This window comes from Labeo rohita, chromosome 1, assembly GCF_022985175.1.
Source record: "Labeo rohita strain BAU-BD-2019 chromosome 1, IGBB_LRoh.1.0, whole genome shotgun sequence".
Lineage (NCBI taxonomy): Eukaryota > Metazoa > Chordata > Actinopteri > Cypriniformes > Cyprinidae > Labeo > Labeo rohita.
This window is the reverse complement of record NC_066869.1, coordinates 16,632,727-16,653,169: the sequence shown is the minus strand read 5'-3', so window position 1 is coordinate 16,653,169 and position 20,443 is coordinate 16,632,727. Positions and strand designations below refer to the sequence as shown.

Genomic DNA, 20,443 nt, shown 5'->3' with positions numbered 1-20,443 from the left:
AATAATCGGTCGATCCCTAACAAAAACTACATAGACACATGTATAAAAAAAGACAAAAACATGCCACAAAATGATTAAAACTTTAACTAAAATTAAAATGTGAAATATAAAAATAAACACAGATTCAGAATAATAAAAACCATAATAGTCTCCTCCTGATGCTCAGAAAACACTGGTGTGCATATATGTGTGCGAATACATATATAGATATATAAAAAAATATGTAATTTTATGTATACAGAAATATATATTCAATATATTTTATTGATATATTTGTTACAAAATATTCAGATATATACAAATATATAAATAGTTTGAGTGTTGGGAACAATTTTTTAAATACATTTGAAATGTGAGACATATTATATACCAACATTTAACAGTTTCCGAGCTTGCAAAACATTTACATTGTTGCTTAAAATGAATCTCTATGGAGAAAATGAATACGATTTTTACTTCTGAAACCTTTCTGTTGCACTCAACAACAAATGTCGATCGACAAATGATCTTGAATTGCGTAGCATAAAAATATCAGATTAACATGGAAGAGATTCAGCAAGAACTGACGCTTTACTGGTTATGGTCAAATTTTACCTTTTGTAATCAAATAAGAGTAAAAGCTGTCAAAACGAAGACGTAACAGCGAAATACAACAGACAGAAGGGGTGAGACGCACTGGCTGATTCAGGCACTTTCTTTTAATCTCAGAATGTTCAGGAGCATCAGACAGACAGAGAACTCACTCTCCTGGACACCAATAAAAAAATAAAACTGCTCCTCTTTAGTCACGCGTCAGATAGTACTACTGCAAAAGCTTTTCACAGGAAGAGGGGGAGAAGATCGAGGATAGACACCAGAAAGAGAGAGAGATAGAGAGAGACAGATAGGACATAAAACATCAGCTGACAAATAGGATCACAGTCGTCATGACAACGCTGTCACAGTCCACTGATTGGCTGGATGTTGTTTCGAAGGACGATGCTGATAGGCCAGCAATTGGAAATAGATTTTGAGAACTTCACAACGACTTGCACAGTGTTCAGATGGTTCTTTTTTCTTGTTTGTTAGTTGTACTCGTTTGTGTTGTGCTTAAGACAAAGGCAGAGAAAAAAGACATCGTGTTTTTCATCCTGTAGGAGGGGTACATCGATTTTGAGGCTGGTTTTCGTTTCAAAACATCTACAGGCACATACATCTCACGAAACCTTTTAAGAACACGTTCAGCTCATCGCACCCCAAAAGCAAGCACAAAATTGAACTTTTTAAGGTATTTGCATTGTGATATTGTTTTAAGGTAATTTATTACAGAAGTGCAACAACTTAGTCTACTGGAATATTTTTTCTTCAATGCAGAATTAAGCTTATGAGTGAGATTTCCACTTTATTAGCTGCTAAAGGGAAACAACGAGAAGAATAACAGCGTGCAGTAAACGGTAAAACTGTTTGCACTACAAACCAGTGTGTTCATAATTAAGATAATATGTTAAAATAAAATGGTAAGACACTAATTTGCAATATCAAGCAGCAAAACAAGCTGTTTTGTACAGCTAAAAATAGCTGGATGCAGTTGAGACAGGAAGCCACACCCATAAAATGTGCAAATTGCCACATCCGCTCTTATGGGAAAAAGGTGCATAAATACTGTAATATCTGCTGAACTTTTTTTCTTATAATAAAACATTTACACTGCCCTCCAAAAGTTTGGAAACACCCCTGGTAAAGTGTGGTTTTGGACGATATCAGCATAAATCCTTAGCATTTTTTGGTGCAAATACATTAAAGTAACTTGATGTTATCATTGAAGACCAGCAATAATAATTTTCATTTTGATTACGTAATAATGGCAGTATATAAATGTCAAAGTCAGACTTGCTGTGATGCCTGGTTACTGGTTTAAACTTGGCCCAGGTTTTTAAAAGTTTTTTGGGTCAGCACACCTTACTAGCTTCAACAATTGATTGCCAATTAAGTTTAGAATACAATGAATTTAGACCCAGATTATGCAGAGCTGTAACAGCTTCTAATGGTGGATATTTTGATGAATCAAAAACTTACTTTTCTAGGGCGTTTCCAAACTTTTGGAGGGCAGTGTATGTTATAATGGAAATTACATGGTAAATGATTTTTTAGACTTACTATTTTAAAATTTCACTTCAATTAATTTGTGAAAATTAGAAGCAGTTTTTGAGTGAAAAACATTTCACCACTAAGTTTTTTTGTAATGACACTTTGGATGGTAAACTGAAAATAACTGAAAATAATGCCACAATGCTAAAAAGTTCCTAAAATAAGCCAACTAAAGCAATTTTCTCTTGATTTTGGGGTGAAATATGACCTGCACATGACGTTCACCCACACACATACTTTACATTTGGGCAGCAATGTGTTTGCCATCTTCCACACAGCAAATTAATATTGGCAATTTGGCAAAATGACATTTCCCACATCCGTTCTGACCTCACACACACACATACACACGAGATCTACCGTCCTACAGGTCAGCTATTTTGGATTCCTCTGGGTTTGTCTTATCTAGACGGAGTGGATCACAGTAGAAGAGACGCCTCTGATTGTAGAGACATAACGAAAGGCTGACAGAGAGTAAAATCAAATCGAACGAACATGTTAAAACACAGACGAGACGGAAGGAAGATAACAACTCAAACCTTCAAAGCACATGAGCATAAAAATATAAAGTACCTGGATTTATATATTTATATCTACATATATTTATATATACTTTTCATATATAAATGAATATTTATCGTGTAGTCTTTTTAAATGGAAGCTGAGGGTTACTCTTTTAAAAACAAAGAAAAATACAAACCAGGACAGCTGTCCAGTACAATTAAATTGAGAAAACAAAACCAAAATGGACCGACTCTCCGAAATACAGCGGGAAGGAAAAAAAAAACAAAGCGAAACACAAGTTCTTCCACTTTTCATTTGTTGTTTTTCCCAACTGCATGTGTGCTCGTGTTTTCCCGCTCACCCCGCGGCCTTGTGCTTGCCGCCGCAGCAGTGGCACGCGACGCCGCAGTGGTAACACGCTCGAAGTGGTGCGTAACAGCACATGCAGGGCGCTAGCAGCGACAGTCCCAGGAGCGCTAGCCAGCGCAAACAGAAGCGCTCTTCACTGGCGTCGCAGGAGCAGGGGTCCGAATAGTCGCCCTCGGGGTCCGACATGCAATGGTAGAGCAGGCTGTCCGCGCACCACATGAAGCTCACCCGGCGAATGCACGTCTGCACGGGGTCCGGAGCTTCCTGGCAGCGCCCGCGTCCGTTTTCGGCCGGACTGAACATGTTTTGACAGTACACGCACCGTAAGCGCTCTCTGCTGTCCTCCACGCGCCGCGGCAGCCATTTGGCGGTCAGTGCACGCGGCTGACCGGTGACCACGCCGCCGCCGATGCCCGTTTTGCCGTCGCGGGGAGTGTGTCCGTCCCCACTGAGTGGGTACGAGTAAGTGTAGTCGTGTTTGGGAGGTTCGCTCTTAGCGAGGTGAACGTAAGCGTCCGTGGCTTCTGGCCGCAGGGGTTTGGCCCGTGTCGCTGTGGTGGCGTGGCGATAGTCCTCGTAGCCCGTTAACCAAGAGCGCTCGCGTGGGTTAATCCGGACAATCTCCTCCTCCTCCTCGTGAAACCTTACGTGACGGGGACACGGGAACATGGGCACCGTCTGTACGGCAGAAAGAAAGCATTAAACACAATATGGATAAATATCCAAAAATTTCTGAAAAGACAGATATAAGAGACTAGTAGCAGATAGCAGGCAATCTTGAATATTTTATGATAAATATTCAATATCACATATTGCTGCTGGTTATCTTTAAAGGATAAAAAGGCATAAAAAGCATAGTATCACACTAAAACAACAGTCAAGTCAGGTCTAACAGGATGATGCCTTTTGTGGCTAAATTAAGTCATGTTTTACCCATGCTCTTTTGCATAGGAATAGTTATTGCTATATTTTAATATTTTATACTTTCTTTAAAAGTATCAAACTCCTTTTTCTTCAACTGACCCAAAAATGAACTGAGTGAGAAAGAGCAATCCCTTTGCATGAGCATTGATTTTGATGGAATATTACATTATTTTAACATAACACTTCTTAAAAAAAAAAAAAAAAAATTAAATTAAAATTTAAATATATGAAATATATTATATTTTACATTTATAACTTAAAAATCTATTCAATTTATTATACTGAATTTCAAAATATAATAAATTACATATAAATACACACAAATAAGGCATATATGAATGTGTGTGTGTGTATATATATATATATATATATATATATATATATATATATATATATATATATATATATATATATATATATATATATAGGTTGTTTACAAATAACAGCTTTTTTAAATTTTCTAAAATGTCATAAATGTTTTTATTGTGTTTAGATAGATATAATTTTTAAGTTTATAGAATTTAATTTATATAAACAAAATGTAATTTAATTAACAAAGTTAATTTATTTAAAAAAGATTCAAACAAATACATAAAACAGACAAAATATTTAAAAAGTATGGTAACACTTTACGATCAGGTGTCATTTGTTAACATTAGTTTAATTTGTATTAATTAACATGATCGAACAATGAACAATACATTTATTACACTATTAATCTTTGTTAATGTTAGGTAATACAAATACAGTTGTTCATTGTTTACGTTAGTTCACAGTGCATTAACTGATGTTAACAAACACAACTTGTGATTTTAATAATGCATCAGTAAATGCTGAAATTAACATGAACTAAATGCTGTAGAAGTATTGTTCATTCTTTGTTCATGTTAACTAATGTAGTTAACTAATGTTGACTAATGAATCTTAATGTAAAGTGTTACCAAAATTATTATATAACAATGGAAACAATATACCGCCCCCAGTGTTTAAATAATATACTAAGTAAAGACTCAAAGTTCACTAAAACAGTACATCATGATGGCATAATAACTTAATTTTACACAAATTATTCAGACAGACTCACCTGTTCCAGGTAGAAACGGTCAGAGTGTCTGTGTTGGTCGTAGAGATGTCCCAGAATGCAGTGGTGGGGCTCGGAGAAGCTGATTGGTGCGAGCGTCTGCATGGACGGCTCTCTCTTCTGAGAAGAGTTAGACGAGCTGTCTGTGGCATTCTGACGGACAGACAGAGAGAGCAAGAATAGAAATTGTTTCCCAATTTGAGCATGTTGGCAGGATCACGGTGGCACAAACCAAATGGCTCCCCGCCCTTGAACGAGGGTCACACAGTTGTATTTTTCGCTGAATTTCAAGCAAAAATAACCCTGTAGAGATTTATAATGTTACCATGATATAAGATTGATTATAACTTGGATTGAGCAGAAAAATAGAACACTGAAATGCATCAAATCATCACTTAACATTTAACATTTAAAGAAAAAAGCAGAAAGTGTTTGTCTAAAAACATTTCAGACGTTCCACAACAACACAGCACGGGTCATTCTGCTTGACCTTTGACCCTGTGTACGGACGCCCGAGGTTTGTGTAAATGAAGTGCTTGAGTACTATCATCAGCACTATTATCTCTGACCTTCAACCCCTGAAATCCACACTGTCTCCTTCCTGTGGCTCTTCCTGAAGCCTGGAGCCTGAACGAGAGCCAGCAGTGTGTGTGTGTGTGTGTGTGTGTGTGTGTGTGTGTGTGAAAGCATCTGCTTTAAGAGTTGACAGAGAGCCACACAGCCATCAATAACTCAAGTGTGTGTGTGTGTGAGTGAGAGAGAGAGAGAGAGAGAGAAAGAGCTTGAGATGATTACAAACACAGCTCGACTCTCTTAAGTCATCTGGCTCCTTTCTTCTGCAAAGACTGAAATCTACACTACACTGTAAAACACGTTTGTTAAATTTACAGCGCAGATCTGGCAGCTGCAGCATCAGGATGACACATGTGAAAAACACACACTAAATAATGCAGTAAACATTACCTACACAACATAACATACCATACCATAAACACCCCAATATGCACAACAGAAAAATAAGAAGAAATGACTATGTAATTACAATATCAGCCAATATGATGCATCCTTTTGGATTTCTGGGAACATTATTTTATGTTTTAACCAGAAATTAAAAATTAACTAAACAAACATCATTTTAACAATATTTTAACATTTAAGTATATCGATGTTGTTCTAAATGTTAATTTTGCTAACATAATTTTTACAGTATCTTACTGTAAAAAGTCATTTTGTTAAATATAAATGTTCACCATGAAAATGAAAATATAAATGTTCACCATTATACATTATATTTACAAAAAATAAAACATATATTGTGTTTTTAAATATACATTATGAGGTAATTTATACCATTCACTTATAAATAGGTTATAATTTATTTCTTAATTTTATTACAATTTTTTTTTCATTAAAGTACACTGCCTTGTTAATTATAATGCATTTAATAATATTACATAAATACACACAGTTAACCATTTTTTTACTGTAGTGTATAGATAGATAGATAGATAGATAGATAAAAGTGTGTAAGTCAGTGTGAATGCATACTACATGCATACTAAGTACATGCAGAGTTGTGTGTGTGTGTGTGTAATGTCTGGATGGAAATGTATTTGTGGCTGTGCTAATTATCACTTTAGACTTTACCTCAGAGGGAATTAGACATCCAACAGCTGCTGCCCATTCTAAACCTACCGCACACATCCCATCTCTCCCTCTCTAAACTTAGGAGCGACTGACTACTCTGATTAGTAATAATCAGTGTCTGGCTGGGCTTGTATGAATAGCTGTGAGTCATAAACTTCTAAAGTTAGCGATTAGAGGAACACCACTGCTGAGAGACCATGGCAAACGCTGATCACTAAACACCTAAAACCTCAAGTCAAACTACAAGAAACGCACACTTGCGTTTCTTTACTCTGTATAATCGTGAGTTTCTGAATGCTGGCGTGTGATAAGTGGACTTTTGTATCTGAAGACTTTGGCGTGGCTTTGTTGTGTTGAATTAGGAGCAATAGGAGGACGAAAGGGAGCAAAGGTCACTTCCTGAGCACAGCCCACACACACACATACTTGACAAAACCAGCCAACAGAAAAATACTGGCAGCTGACCCATTAACAGTGTCTATTCTTAGAGCATGGATAGATAAATAAATAGAAAAAAGATTATAATAACACTTTTGTTCTGGTAATATATAGTTAAATAACGCGTGGATGCAAAAAAAGAGTTTTTAAAACCTCATGTCGATTCATTACTATGAATCAGTTCAAATTGTTTAAGTGAATCACTTCTACGGTTTATTTCATCACTCAGAAATGTGCACAAATACATGACATGTCATATTAAAACAATCTGTCCAAGTAAATCTTGCTGTTTATTACTAAGAAAGTGGATACAAAGATGAGCCATAATTTCAGTATATTCATTAATATACATGATATTAAAAGATTAGTTCACTTCTAGAATTTTAACTTCCTGATAATTTACTCACCCCTATGTCATCCAAGATCTTCATATCTTTCTTTCTAAGGTTACAAATAAATTAAGTTTTTTGATGAAAACACTTCTCCATATAGTGGACTTTTATGGTTCCCAATGGGTTGAAGATCCAAATTGCAAGGTCCAAGTTTCAGTGCAGCTTCAAAGGGCTCTACACAATCCTAGATGAGGAATAAGCGTCTTATCTAGTGAAACGATCAGTCTTTTTTTTTTTTTTTTTTTTTTTTTTTTTTTTTTTGAAAAAAAAATATGCTTTTTGACCACAAATCTTCATCTTGCAGTAGCTCTGTAATTCACATATGCGTCTTTACGCATTACGCAATCACGTTGGAAAGGTCATGTGTGGTTAGTTCTTCATCTGTGTACTTAGTTTCAAAATATTCCTCCAACTTCAAAATCGTCCAACATTGTTGTTTTATCTTATTTTGTAAAGGCCATTTCTTTGCACGTTTGCTTTGTAAACACTGGGTCGGTACTTCTGCCTACACCGCGCTTTCGTGATTTCATAATGCATGAGGTCAAACTAGTGCAAGACAAGCATTTGTGGTTAAAAAAATATACAAATTTATATTTTTCTTATGGTGCATTCACACTTTGTTTGGTTCAATTAGTCCGGACCAAAAAGGAAAATGATACATTTGGTCCTGGTCCGCTTAGTGTTCACACTGGCATTTTTGACAGCGAACCTAAAGATACCGAACCAAAAGGCATAGCGATATGTTCACAACCTGATTGGTCGGGTTGAATGACGTATATTTTGTGACAGAACTCACCAAACACTCCAACAGAAGGAAAATGTGCGTTCGACTTAAAGAGTTACTCCACCCCAAAATTAACATTTTGGAATTAATTACTCTCCCGCATGTGTTCCAAATCCATAAAAGCTTAGTTCGTCTTTGGAACACAAATTAAGATATTTTTGATGCATTCTGACAGCTCTCTGACCCTCCCATAGACAGCAAGGGGTTAATAATTAATGACAAACTTTTCATTTTGGGGTGGAGAAACTTTTAAATGTATGACATAAAAGTACCCATTAACTAATCTGTCTGCTTACCGCCGCTTTAAGTTGAATACACCTAATGCCGTCTGCTAGACTAAGCGCGCTCATTGTTGCGTGTATATGATTTTATTTTCATCTCCTGCAAACTCATAAAGAGCTCATAAAAGGTATTTTACCTCCGCGTTGCTCCACGTTTGCCCTCTGCTCATTTTGTTTTGAATACACTGCTTGTTCCCTTCGTAAAATCATGCCGCATAGCGTCGCATCTTGTCATTACTTCCTGTTTTTGGTTTGTTTAGAAGTATTTGGTCCATGTTGCATTCATATTTCATTTGAACCGCACCAGAGTTTGTTTGGAAGTGGACTGAGACCCATCTTTTTAGCGGTCCACTTGTTTGGTGCGCACCAGGGTTCGAATGGCATCATTTACACTTAGGCCCTCTTAACACTAGTGCGTTTTCGTTTTAAAATAGCATTTTAAAATGAAAATGATCCTCGCGTTTTCACTGCATTTCAGAAATGATCTCCGTCGTTTTAATCAAACCAAACATGACAAGTGTGAACACACCCTTAGAAAATGACTGATTGTTTTGCTCGATAAGACCCTTATTCCTCGTCTGGGATCGTGCAGAGAAGAAAAATCCTGGAATGTTTTCTTTTAAAAACTTAATTTCTTTGCGACTGAAGAAACAAAGATATGAACATCTTGGATGACATAGGGGTGAATAAAATATCAGGACATTTTTATTCTGGAAGTGAACTAATCATTTAACCCATAAATATAGACACTCTACTCCGAGACTCACCGTGAACACGTCATCATCACCCAGTTCGGCTTCATTCTGCAGCGTGGAAGAAGAAGTAGTGGAGCCTAGAGGGAAAAAAACAGATTCATGTTATAATCATAGTCAAAGTGTAACACATTTAACAGTAAACCTCTCTCATGTTCCTCACGAATCCACTCACCCTCTGTGAGGTCCTCGATGGCCTTCCTCACACCGCGATCGAAGGCTCGGGCGTCGGCGGGGCTTTGGAACGACAGGCCGCACTTCCTGTTGTCCACTCGCCAGTGATGGAAAGTGGGCGTGGCTTTAGTGTACACCAGATCCTTCTTCAGAAAGCACTGTAGGATCACCTGCTCAACACAAACAGAGCCATTAGGGTTGAAGGACCAAATTTTACAATGGAGATTCACACACGTCGACAAACTCTCTAACCTGCTTGTCTTTGAGCCGCTCTCCAAAGATGAGAAAGCCGTTCCGTCCCAGGAGCTCCAGGTCAGCTGGGACCACCTTACAGACACCCACTCGACTGAGACCACCACCCTCCTGAGCCAGCCAGCCCCCGCTAGACTCATCCCTCGTCATCACCACAGCTTTCACTCGCACTATGTAACTGTCACTGCGGGGAGAGACACAAGGATGTTGTGATGTGGTTCGATGACAAATAAGAATGTCAGAGATGATTAAAAGAAGACGGCTAGTTTAAAACACATGTGGCAAGTTTTCAGAAAGTTACTTTGTATTCATGTTGGTTTTATGCATTTTTTTAAACTGTTTATGGCAACACTTTACAATTAGGTTCCATTTGTTAACATTAGTTGATTTAACAATAAACTAACAATACAAAATTGATGAGACATTACATTAATAAATGCTTTATTAATATTGTTCAATGTTAATTCCAACATTGCATCTTTTAATATTATTTAATGGACCTGAGCTAACTTACTAACATTAAAAATGATTCATAAACACTGTAATAAGTTTATTTCATTTTCAATAAAAATTCGGAATTACTGACTATAAGTGTCAAGGGGTGTAACCATTTAACAAGACAAAAACTATAAATCTGTACATATCTGAATTATTATACTGTGTTTTTTTAATGAACAAACTGTTTTCTTGTGGTTTTTTTTGAAACCATTTGAAACTACTTATGTCATGAAAAGGCCAAAACATCTGATGTATTTTAAGATATATATACACATAAAAAATTTGCTGACTTGAGTGTCAGTAAGCGGTTTTGCGATTCTCAAATGAGCCTTCTTCGCTTCTTGGTTTGATGATTCAAAGCTTATGCTAATATTTCAGCAACCTAGCAGCCTGATTGGCCCAGACTTGACTCATAATGATGACATCATAATCCATTCTGTAAGATGCCTGAGCTCCCAAATGACAGCTCTGCATTGCAAATGAGGTTTCTATTGAAATCTTAAAGAGGATGATGTTCGTTATGCTGATGAGATTTCCGGTCGTTGTTTAAGGACAGTGATACGCCTTATGCAGAGATATGATAATGCCGTCCAAAATAAACTGGCTGACAGTTTATGTGCAACCATGTGCAAAATATGACAGACGGTTTAGCAAATGCAAAACTTGAGATCAGGATTTCTCAGGATATAATTTACATACTGACTGCGGCAGAGCATGGGAACTTCACACACATCTTTAGGCCTCGATTACAGGCCGCCTATTAACACTGGAATGAATTTGCCAGTTAACATCAGAACAGCTGATTTACTTCTTTAACTTTCATACACACTTGCTTCACAGCTAAACGTCCACAAATTTGTTTTAAAGTGCAAAGGAAGTGTTTAAATACAAGTACCAAATACAAATCACTCTCATATTTCCTTCAGCTGGTTTGGTAATAAAAAAGCATCTGCAAAGAATGGAAATGTCAACCGTGTTTGATCAAGAAAACACATAAATTTTGTGCTTCAACTTCAAAACATTTCACAATGATTTAAGTCCACTAACAGCTACACAGAAATTTAGCCTCTTCTTTAATTTTGCCATTTGCTACGTGGCATTTTGGGATGTATCTTGAAGTACAGTCGGTTAAAATAATAGTTCACCAAATCGCCCTCAGGCCATCCAAAATGTAGATGAGTTTGTTCATCATTACAGATTTGGAGAAATTTAGCATCACTTGTTCACAAATGGATCCTCTGCAGTGAATGGGTGCCGTCAGAATGAGACTCAGCTGATAAAAACATCACAATAATTCGAAAGTAATCCACACCACTCCAGTCCATCATTGCTTCTGGCAAAAATATATCCTCTATGCATAATATTGCTTTCTCCAGTGAAAAAGCTGTCTTGACCGAATCAGGAGAGAAATATGCACATATCAAGCACCATAAAACAGTCTTAAACAAGTATGTCAGTGGATTTTGACGTGAGTTGACAACAGGCTTTTTCACTGATTGAAGCGCTATTATAGATTACTTGTGACGGCACCCATTCACTACAGAGGATCCATTGGTGAACAAGCGATGCTAAATTTCTCAGAATCTGTTCTGATGAAGAAACAAACTCATCTACATCTTGGATGACCTGAGGGTGAGGGCATTTCAAGTTTTCTTTTTTGGTGAATTATTTCTTTAGAGGAACGGTCTCCCGCAATGAACACATCAGCAGTAACATCATGGTATGGAGAACATCACAAGCTCACACAGGAACTTGCGTTAAAAAAATCAGCACGTATGTTGAGAAATAAATGTAAACAGCAAGAACGTGATTTCATTTCCTCTTTATCTCAGCCTGAGGTTTAGCTGGAGTCTGTAAAATTACTAAGACTTAATGCTTACTTCAGACTTAATGCATATACAATCACATCCTTTGGTTAGTGTCTACATACACAGATAAAACTATAAAGTATTTAACTTGTGACTTTCCCATGATATCAAATTGCTCATAGCATAATAAAAGATTTTGGTCATCGGACTTTAGATAGATTATCATCGAAATAATTTGGGATTAAATCTGCTAAATAGTTAAATGTAAACGTGAAAGTGGCTAATTCACAGTGTACACAATGCAATGACATATGCAGCTGCCATAGCAACCATTGTCTCCCACACACTGAACAACATACAAAGGAAAAACGTTTCATTCCCATCTTCTTCCACTCTTTAAAACTTAATTCCCATCAGTGTGCTGCAGTCTCGTCGTTCTGCATTTCACTACCCCTCACACTTCCAGTGAGCATTGGCTCGGAAATCAATCCTTATCCTTACCGTAAATCCATCAGAACTATGCAGAGGGTTTGTGTGAACTGACTTTACCTCAATGTCACTCTCGTCCCCTTTCAGATATTATTGACCCATAATGGTGCTGCATATAGGTCACGCCGGTGTGATCAATATAGATTGCATTCCTCCCCTCCCCAACGGCTCTTCCCAAACGCCCAGAGGCTGGAGAGGGCATCCGGCTCTGCGGTCTGGGCGCCAGCCAGTTCACGTGAGCACGTACACACACCTTCAGGCTACAGTCATTACCAATGGGGAGCCACTGGTTTGCTCAGCACGTTTTTGAGGAACTCGCATTCCACTCCAGAAAAGTCAAACAAACAGCATTCTACAGTTTCCAGAAAACTCTGAACCAAAAATCTTGTCATCATTTACTCAACAGAATGACATGAGGGTAAGTAAATAATGACAGGATTTTCATTTTTTAATCCTTTAAAGCTGCCAGTCCCGAACAGTGACATCTATCCCTAAATTTTCAGTCGCAATGAACCTGCATTATCCAGTTAATTTGAATAATTCTGAACTTAAGTGACAACGAGAGAAGATATGCATCGTGACACAAGACATAATGGCCCAGAGGTCATTTGCAATAACGCACAGGAAGTAGTGAGAACATCCTAGTACATGCATAAGCCTTCTTAGAAAGTATCATTTAAGAAAACTCAAAATACATAAAGCGGGCGCCGATGGTTTCGAGTGATGCAACAGCGATACATGTGCAATCCAATGTCCATAAACTACACTTTCAAACAATAAGAATTTAAAATAAACAGGCTATTTTCCTCTACTCCAGGTCTTGTGATAAAGATCTTTGGCAATGAAATGTATTTTGATCCTCAAAACACAATTAAACACTACATGAATGTCACTGTGTTAGACAACAAACACCTGCTTAAAAATACACTTTCAGTGCAATCAAGCATATATCACAAACTTAAAGGGATAGTTCACCCAAAAATTAAAATCTGTCATCATTTAGTCACCCTCATGTTGTTCCATATAGAGAAGGAATAATTAACTAAGTTTATAAGTTGTAAAGATACGTACAAACAGTATTAATTAAGATACTAGCCTAATATTTCACGAATGTTTTCAAGATTGTTGCCCTGGAAATCCTGGTTCAGTTTGGCCAATCACAAATGCCTTTTGTTCCTCAGACAGTTTTTAGCACTACTCTCCTTGATTTGTTACAACTTTTGGCAGTCTGTAGTACTCGAAATGTTTTTTCCCCACTCTGACAGATTAGTACAGCTCAAAACATGACAATAATTGATCATTTTTAGCAGCAATAATCAGCAAAATATGCGAGTTTAATTCAGTTTAGCGGCATTGTTTACATTGAGTGCTGCCAATATGGCCGATTGATGACACGTCACGAAAACCCTCTTTTATTACTTTTTCCATATTATGGAAGTCAATAGCTACATCAACTGTTTGTTTACCAACACTGTTCAAAATGTCATCTTTCATGCTCAACTAAAGAAAAAAACTCATGAAGGATTGGAATAACTCGATGGTGAGTAAATGACAGAATTTTCATTTTTGAGTGAACTAACTTAAGTTTGTATATAAAAAAAAAAAAAAAAAAAATCAATGACCTAAAAAGCATTTTGGACAGTCAGTAAAGTTACCTCTGATATTAAGTCTAGCATTTATTTTGCAGCTGCTTTGCAACCTCATGCAATAGCATTCAGACTTTTTAAGTGTTGTTAAAGTATCCAGATATATCTTTTAAACTTGCAAGACATGAATCAGTGATACCTGGGGTCATAACGGTTTAGACTACACAAAAAGAAAGATATGCCTATTAGGTAAAAGAGAAAGATTTCCTTCCAGTGAAATGAATTGTGCAGAGTAATCCATTCATTATTGGCACGTCATTGAGAATCAAACAATCGAGGGGCGTGACAGCGAAGTTACGCTTCACCGCTTCACCCACCTCTTTCACTTCCGCCGGATCTTTGTTTAATCCTCTCACCATTGTTTCCCTTCACAATCATCCCGGGAGCGCCTTCTCAGAAACCTCCTCCCATTTTAGAGCAGTCCGTAGCCCTCCCCTCCACCGATAAAAGTCAACATTTCACAACCTCGGGCTATTATATGGGCCTTTACATCCCAGCGTGACACACGTATTTACTCAAACGGGTGTGAAGGTGCCATAAATTTAAATAAGAAAAATTCCCCACCAGCTTCGGGGTGATAGATCTCAAGCAGAGGAAATACAAGTTGAGTTCAAGCAATTAAAATGAAAAATGTAACTTTTGCACAACCGGCCGTTCCTGCAAAGTTCGGGGTGGTCGGTGTATTAAACACTTTGTCAGTGATCAAAAAAGTTCGATTACAAGTTCAGTCAGAGTGCGCTAAATGACTTCGCGCTTAAAAATCGCTCTAGCGCGAAAAGTTAACCATAGAAACAAGTGACGGTTAGTTCGCGTCATTACGGATTTGCACATAATAAATACATAACAAAACCCTAGTGTTACTTTAAAAGGTTTAAAGACAGTTGACTAACTGTGTGGAGTGTGGCAAATGAAAATAAATGTTTTTGACATGACTAAACAAACACGTACACATATGTTAGAATTGTTTGTCTTGGGTTTTTCCTAGCTGTTTCTAAGCTAGTAAATTTGATAATTGATTCAAGCTCACAATATAAAATGTCTGTTTGCAATTGGCGTAGGAGTAGTAACAACACATCACTCTTATAATACTGTATAAAAGTAAAGTTATAAAACTGTAAAGTTATACAATATACTTGTTACAACACCAGTTTATTCTTTAAGAATAATTGTTACTCAAGTATTAACTATAAAGACTCAAGTAATCGTTTTATCAAAACGGACTGCCACATAAAACCAGACCAAGTAAACATAACCTTAATACAGGTTGAGTATATGTTACAGAAGTTAATTTTAAGCCCCTAAAGAGCTCACTAAGTTAACGAGCCGTTTAACTCGGCCCTAATGCTATTAGCGAGACTTTGATCGGCTTGAGTCAAAGTACCGTGAGATATGAGTGTTTATGTTAGGCAGAAGAATGTGGCAAAAAATATATATACTTGCTGCTGCTACAACCAATACTGTGAGCTACGATCGTGCAATTCATCGTATGTTTACATTCGCTTTTGTTTCTCGCAAATGTAGGAAGCTGTGTGATTAAATTCAACATTTAAAAGCACATATAGGCCTGTATATGCCATATAGGGCCTGCTTTAACATCAGCACAGCTCTGAAGCGCTCTCTCTCTCTCTGCTGTGCGCGCCCCCGTCTGTATTTTTATGAATGAAGGACAGTATGCAAATGAGAGCGATTCACGAAAAAGAAATGGCGGATATAGCATGTCAGACCACCACAAAGAAAGACGCTAAGAACGGCCGCTGCGAGAGCGCACACGAGCTCGTTGCTCAAGCGTTGTGTGTTTTTGAACTTTGCAGTCGCCTGTTTGCTCCCTCGGAGCGCTAATTCGCCTTTAGAGTCGACGTGATATAAGGTATTCAGTAAAGGATCCCTCCACAAAATGTTTCCGCTCGAGCCCCTCCTCCTCCCCCAGTTCTCGGTTTGAGACCAGAGCCCTGCAGCAGGGGCCCAGCACTCAAATCTCTTTGACACTGCATTGTTTCTTAGTATTAACATCTCCAACGTCTCTCTGGGAAGAGCATGCACGAATTCCCTGCATATGAGTGACCCCTCGTATAGCTCGGGAACGCATTCTTGGACACGAGCATAAGATTTCCATTCGTGTCCACATGCGTCGTTTTCGCAAAAAGTGAATACTCACTCGTCTGGGTGCGATTCCTCAGTCATGTTTCCCCACGTTTCACCTACAATAAAAATAATATCCCACCGCGGGCACGCAGCGTTCGGGCTTCATGTCGTCTCGATTTTCCACCTCGCCTTTTTAAAGTCCAGTGCATCAACGAGTTTCCCCCAAATCCGTTTCAGCGTTCCTTATTTTCGTCCTTTCTCCGCGCACCGCGCTTTATCCCTCACGGTTTGCCATGCATCTGGTTAATCCTCGCGTTATGCAACATCCCGATGGCTACATCATGTTTTTTCGTCTCGCGTCGCCTGCCGTGGCTGAAGACTGCGCGCTGGTCTCGAAGAGGAGCCCCATCTCTCATTACTCCATGTTGGATTGTGTAGTCAGCAGCAGGCGAGAGCCGCCGACACTGGAGGTGGGGGGGCAGTGAGGAGAAGGGGGGGGGGGGTGTTGCGGAAGCAATGACGTCACATTGGAACGACTGCAGCCCGTTTTGGACTGAGGGATCTCCGGTGTGACGGGCTGTGCCAACGTCCTGCCACCTAGTGCCTCCTCTCACCTTAATCTAGATCTGGCTTATTATTAAGGCATCCGGCCTTTAAAACTTAAAGTGAACAAAGTTCATGAGAACACACATTTCTGTGTTTTGGCACTGCTAGAAATCCAGTTTAACCATGGCAGCTGGTTTCTAGCTGGTTTAAGATGCAGAACATATTGGACTAGCAACAACCCATCTACAATACAGGCCAGGCTGTAGGAAATTCAGAATGATTACCTTTGATTTGTAATTACATTATATTACATTTAAATAAAATGCTTTTAAAGGACCATCTTAATACTTTATCTAAGTATAATAACTTATCCAGTTATAAGGGTCATTTTTTAAAATCGAGATGTATACATCATATGAAAGCTGAATAAATACGCTTTCCATTGATATGGTTTGTTATAATATTTGGTTGAAATACAACTATTTGAAAATCTGGAATCTGAGGGTGCAAAAAAAAAAATCTAAATATTGAGAAAATCGCCTTTAAAGTTGTTTAAATGAAGTTCTTCACAATGCATATTACTAATTAAAAATTACGTATTTCATAGAACATGATCTTTAGTTAATATCCTAATGATTTTTTTTTTTCGTTTTGTGCTTATCACTGCTAATTTATAATACTCTTTATTCTTAATACAGTTTGTTTTTACCTGGATTATCAAAACTGCAAATATTAACTGATGCTCATGGTAACATACTACATCAAAGGAGCAACCAAACAGTTGCTGGTAGCCACTGACTTCTATAATATTTCTTGAAAGTCAATAGCTGCTATCAACCTTTGCAGAGCTGGATGGATTACAAATTGTAGTCTGTTACTGATTACAGATTACATGATGAAAACTGTAGTTAGTAACGTAATCTAGGTTACCTGTTTACCATTAAACATACCATATTGATATATACCATATTCAAGTAAATATTTCATGTCAAAAAGGTTTGGCTGACAGAAACATTTGGGAATCCCTGCATTACATGAATAAACATTTTTTTTAACATTTTTTTTCACCCAAATTCGGAAGCACGGTTTGCAAAATTATTTACATGACATTTACATGACCATTCTATATTGTGACTATAGTCAAAGCTAAATGGTATGACACACAGTATGAGTTTTAGAAAGGAAAATTTAAAAGAAAATCAATAAATTATGAATGATGTAATGGCATTTTGTGAATAATATGTAATCATGAAATCCATAAAATGTCACGGTAATCTGTACAAGTTGAATGTATTACACTGTAATTACAAGTACTTGATTTTTGGAATCTGATTTTGTAACCTAGATTACGTGTAGTCAGTTACTACCCTGCTCAGTTATATACTTATAAGTTATATTTTTGGTCTCTTTAGTATTCAGTTAGGACAGTGGAGAGATGATAAGAAAGAAGGGTGTGGGATCGGCATAGGACCTCGAGATGGGAATTGAACTCGGGTCGTCGTGAACACAGTTGCGCTGTATATGTTGGCGCACTAACCTGGAGGCTACCGGCACCAACACAGGTTTGCAAGTTCAGAGTAAATAAATGATAACAGATTTCTCATTTTTGGAAAGCCAGGGGGTGTAAACTTCTGAACATGATGATTGGTGCATGGAAATTGTCCTTTTTTTTTAGTACTGCCCTTCAGAAGTTACATAAAATACATACTTATTTTCCAGAAGACAAACTAAGAACAATTTACTTCCAGTCATCCTGTGCAAATGTTTACACCCCCTGATTTTTAATGCATTGTGTTTCCTTTCAGAGCATAAGTGAGTGTTTTTAAAAATGATGGATCAGTCATTGTTGAAAATGATTCAGGGCAAACACTGGACTTATCATTAAAAAAAAGTTGTGGAACATCCAGGTAATGACACACTGTATTAATAATCAAATATATAAACTTTACATTTGTGTAAATGGAAATAGTATGTCTTGTGGACTAAACGTAAATGTTATGTGAAAAGGCTTATTCAGGACTGTACTAAATAAAAATAACTTGCAATTTAATTATTTAACATTAATTAACATGCAAATTCTTTTTAATTATTAGTATTTTGCAGATTCTGAAAGGTGTATGTAAACCTATGACTTAAACTATACATACAGGCTACTCAGAAAACAACAAAGAGTGCAGTATACTGATAAAAAATATTAGAGCTGAGCATAAATATTCCACATCATTTTTTAAAGGTTTTAAACTGCCATCTGCTCTTGTGATTGTCAGTGGCCATTTTTAAGAAACAATCAGACACTAGGTGTGCAGTAGCAAATGATCAGCTTGTAGCATCTAATGATTTATTAGATAAATATAAATCATATTTTTCTAGGCATTTCTTTAGAAAAAACTACATATAAATCTTGACCAGTTAGCCTCAAAAACAAAGGGATAAGTAGGTAAAATGTAGTGGTCGTTGAACTTGAATCAGGAGTTTCCTGTTTTTCAGACTCTTCAGCACAGTCAGAGGCAAAGTTATTAAAATACCATCACTAGCTTTTGATAAATGTTTTCTGAAACAAAAACACAAGTAGATTTTGTAGACTTGAGGAAAGGATGTACTTTGGATTAAATACTACTTGTAAGGAGAAAGAATCTTTAATACAAACTAAAACGCCGATAAATCCGCAATAGTGGAAATGGTTGGAATAGTAAGGCCGTTTTAAAATGAAATGTGTCCCAAACTCAAATTCACTCCATGCGTTACGCCTTGAGTCAAATCTGTTCATATAGTGCCACCACGTGGTGAAAGGAGTCGGTTGCTTTAATAACTTGTTTTTAATAACTTTTATGTTGCGACAATCAGAAACGAGTATTACATGTAGCAAAAATAGATCTGCAACAACAACAAAAAAATGAAATGTGCATCAGTATAAAACGAGTATGAATGAGAAAAGGTCTCGGTAAAACAGCTTATGTTGAAAACTGTTGTCATTGCCAGTTAACATTTAGGTTAAATAATACAGGGTAGGTAAAAATAAATAAAAGAACAAAAGAAGATAGACTTTTAGCCTTCAGCTTTAAGTTGAAGCAGTTATAACGCGGTCACCAAAGTGTTTGGGGAAATCTTTTTAACGCATGTAATGCCATTAGAGGGCGCCACAAGGATGGTTAATAAATACAGTTTACGTTAGATCACTGCTGGTCCGTTTCCTTCTTCTCCTTCCTTGATTTAAATTAGATGATGTATTTAGAACATCGAATCTAAGCAGTGTTCTATTTATGTTTTTAATTTTTCGAATTTTGCCGGTTACAAATTTCCGTTTCTTTCTTAATAAAACTAAATGGTTTAAACTTAAATAGGCGTCATTATCATGTGCCATTATTAGGATTATTTAAAATAAAAAATCTAATTCCATAGGGTAATGAGACACAAACTGGTACAGTGGCCGCTAGCAAAACTAATTTGGTCATCTGTTACCTTAAACTTTCAAACTGTTGGTTGGGTTATTGCTGCCAAGTACGAAAAAAAGTATGAAAGTATGAAAAAAAAAATCGTGTCCAGTATGAAAAATGACAAACTTTCGTTTGGGTTCTGAAATGCTATACGGGATTTTTCCAGTGGCCTGCGTGCTCGTAATACAGTTGTGCGCTCTTTACGCACGGGTTCG

The 20,443-nt window shown here is 37.2% G+C and overlaps 1 protein-coding gene across 1 annotated transcript; it reads right to left on the bottom strand.

The window, feature by feature from the left end:
- Positions 1–680: 680 nt before the first annotated feature.
- spred2a (sprouty related EVH1 domain containing 2a) lies at positions 681–16,715 on the bottom strand. Its single transcript, XM_051138905.1, has 6 exons — positions 16,322–16,715; positions 9,726–9,909; positions 9,475–9,643; positions 9,315–9,379; positions 5,009–5,158; positions 681–3,678 (listed from the first exon to the last, which is right to left on the bottom strand). Exons 1-6 carry the CDS (start codon positions 16,345–16,347, stop codon positions 2,989–2,991), a joined length of 1,284 nt encoding a protein of 427 aa, XP_050994862.1. The 5' UTR covers positions 16,348–16,715; the 3' UTR covers positions 681–2,988.
- Between the last annotated feature and the right edge of the window lie 3,728 nt (positions 16,716–20,443).

Excerpts from the sequence above, each read along its gene's own strand:
- spred2a (XM_051138905.1), bottom strand. The coding sequence starts at position 16,347 with ATGACTGAGGAATCGCACCCAGACGA. Across the intron at positions 9,910-16,321 it reads GAGGAATCGCACCCAGACGA|TGACAGTTACATAGTGCGAG; the intron begins GTGAGTATTCAC and ends CTCTCCCCGCAG. Across the intron at positions 9,380-9,474 it reads CATCGAGGACCTCACAGAGG|GCTCCACTACTTCTTCTTCC; the intron begins GTGAGTGGATTC and ends TTTTCCCTCTAG.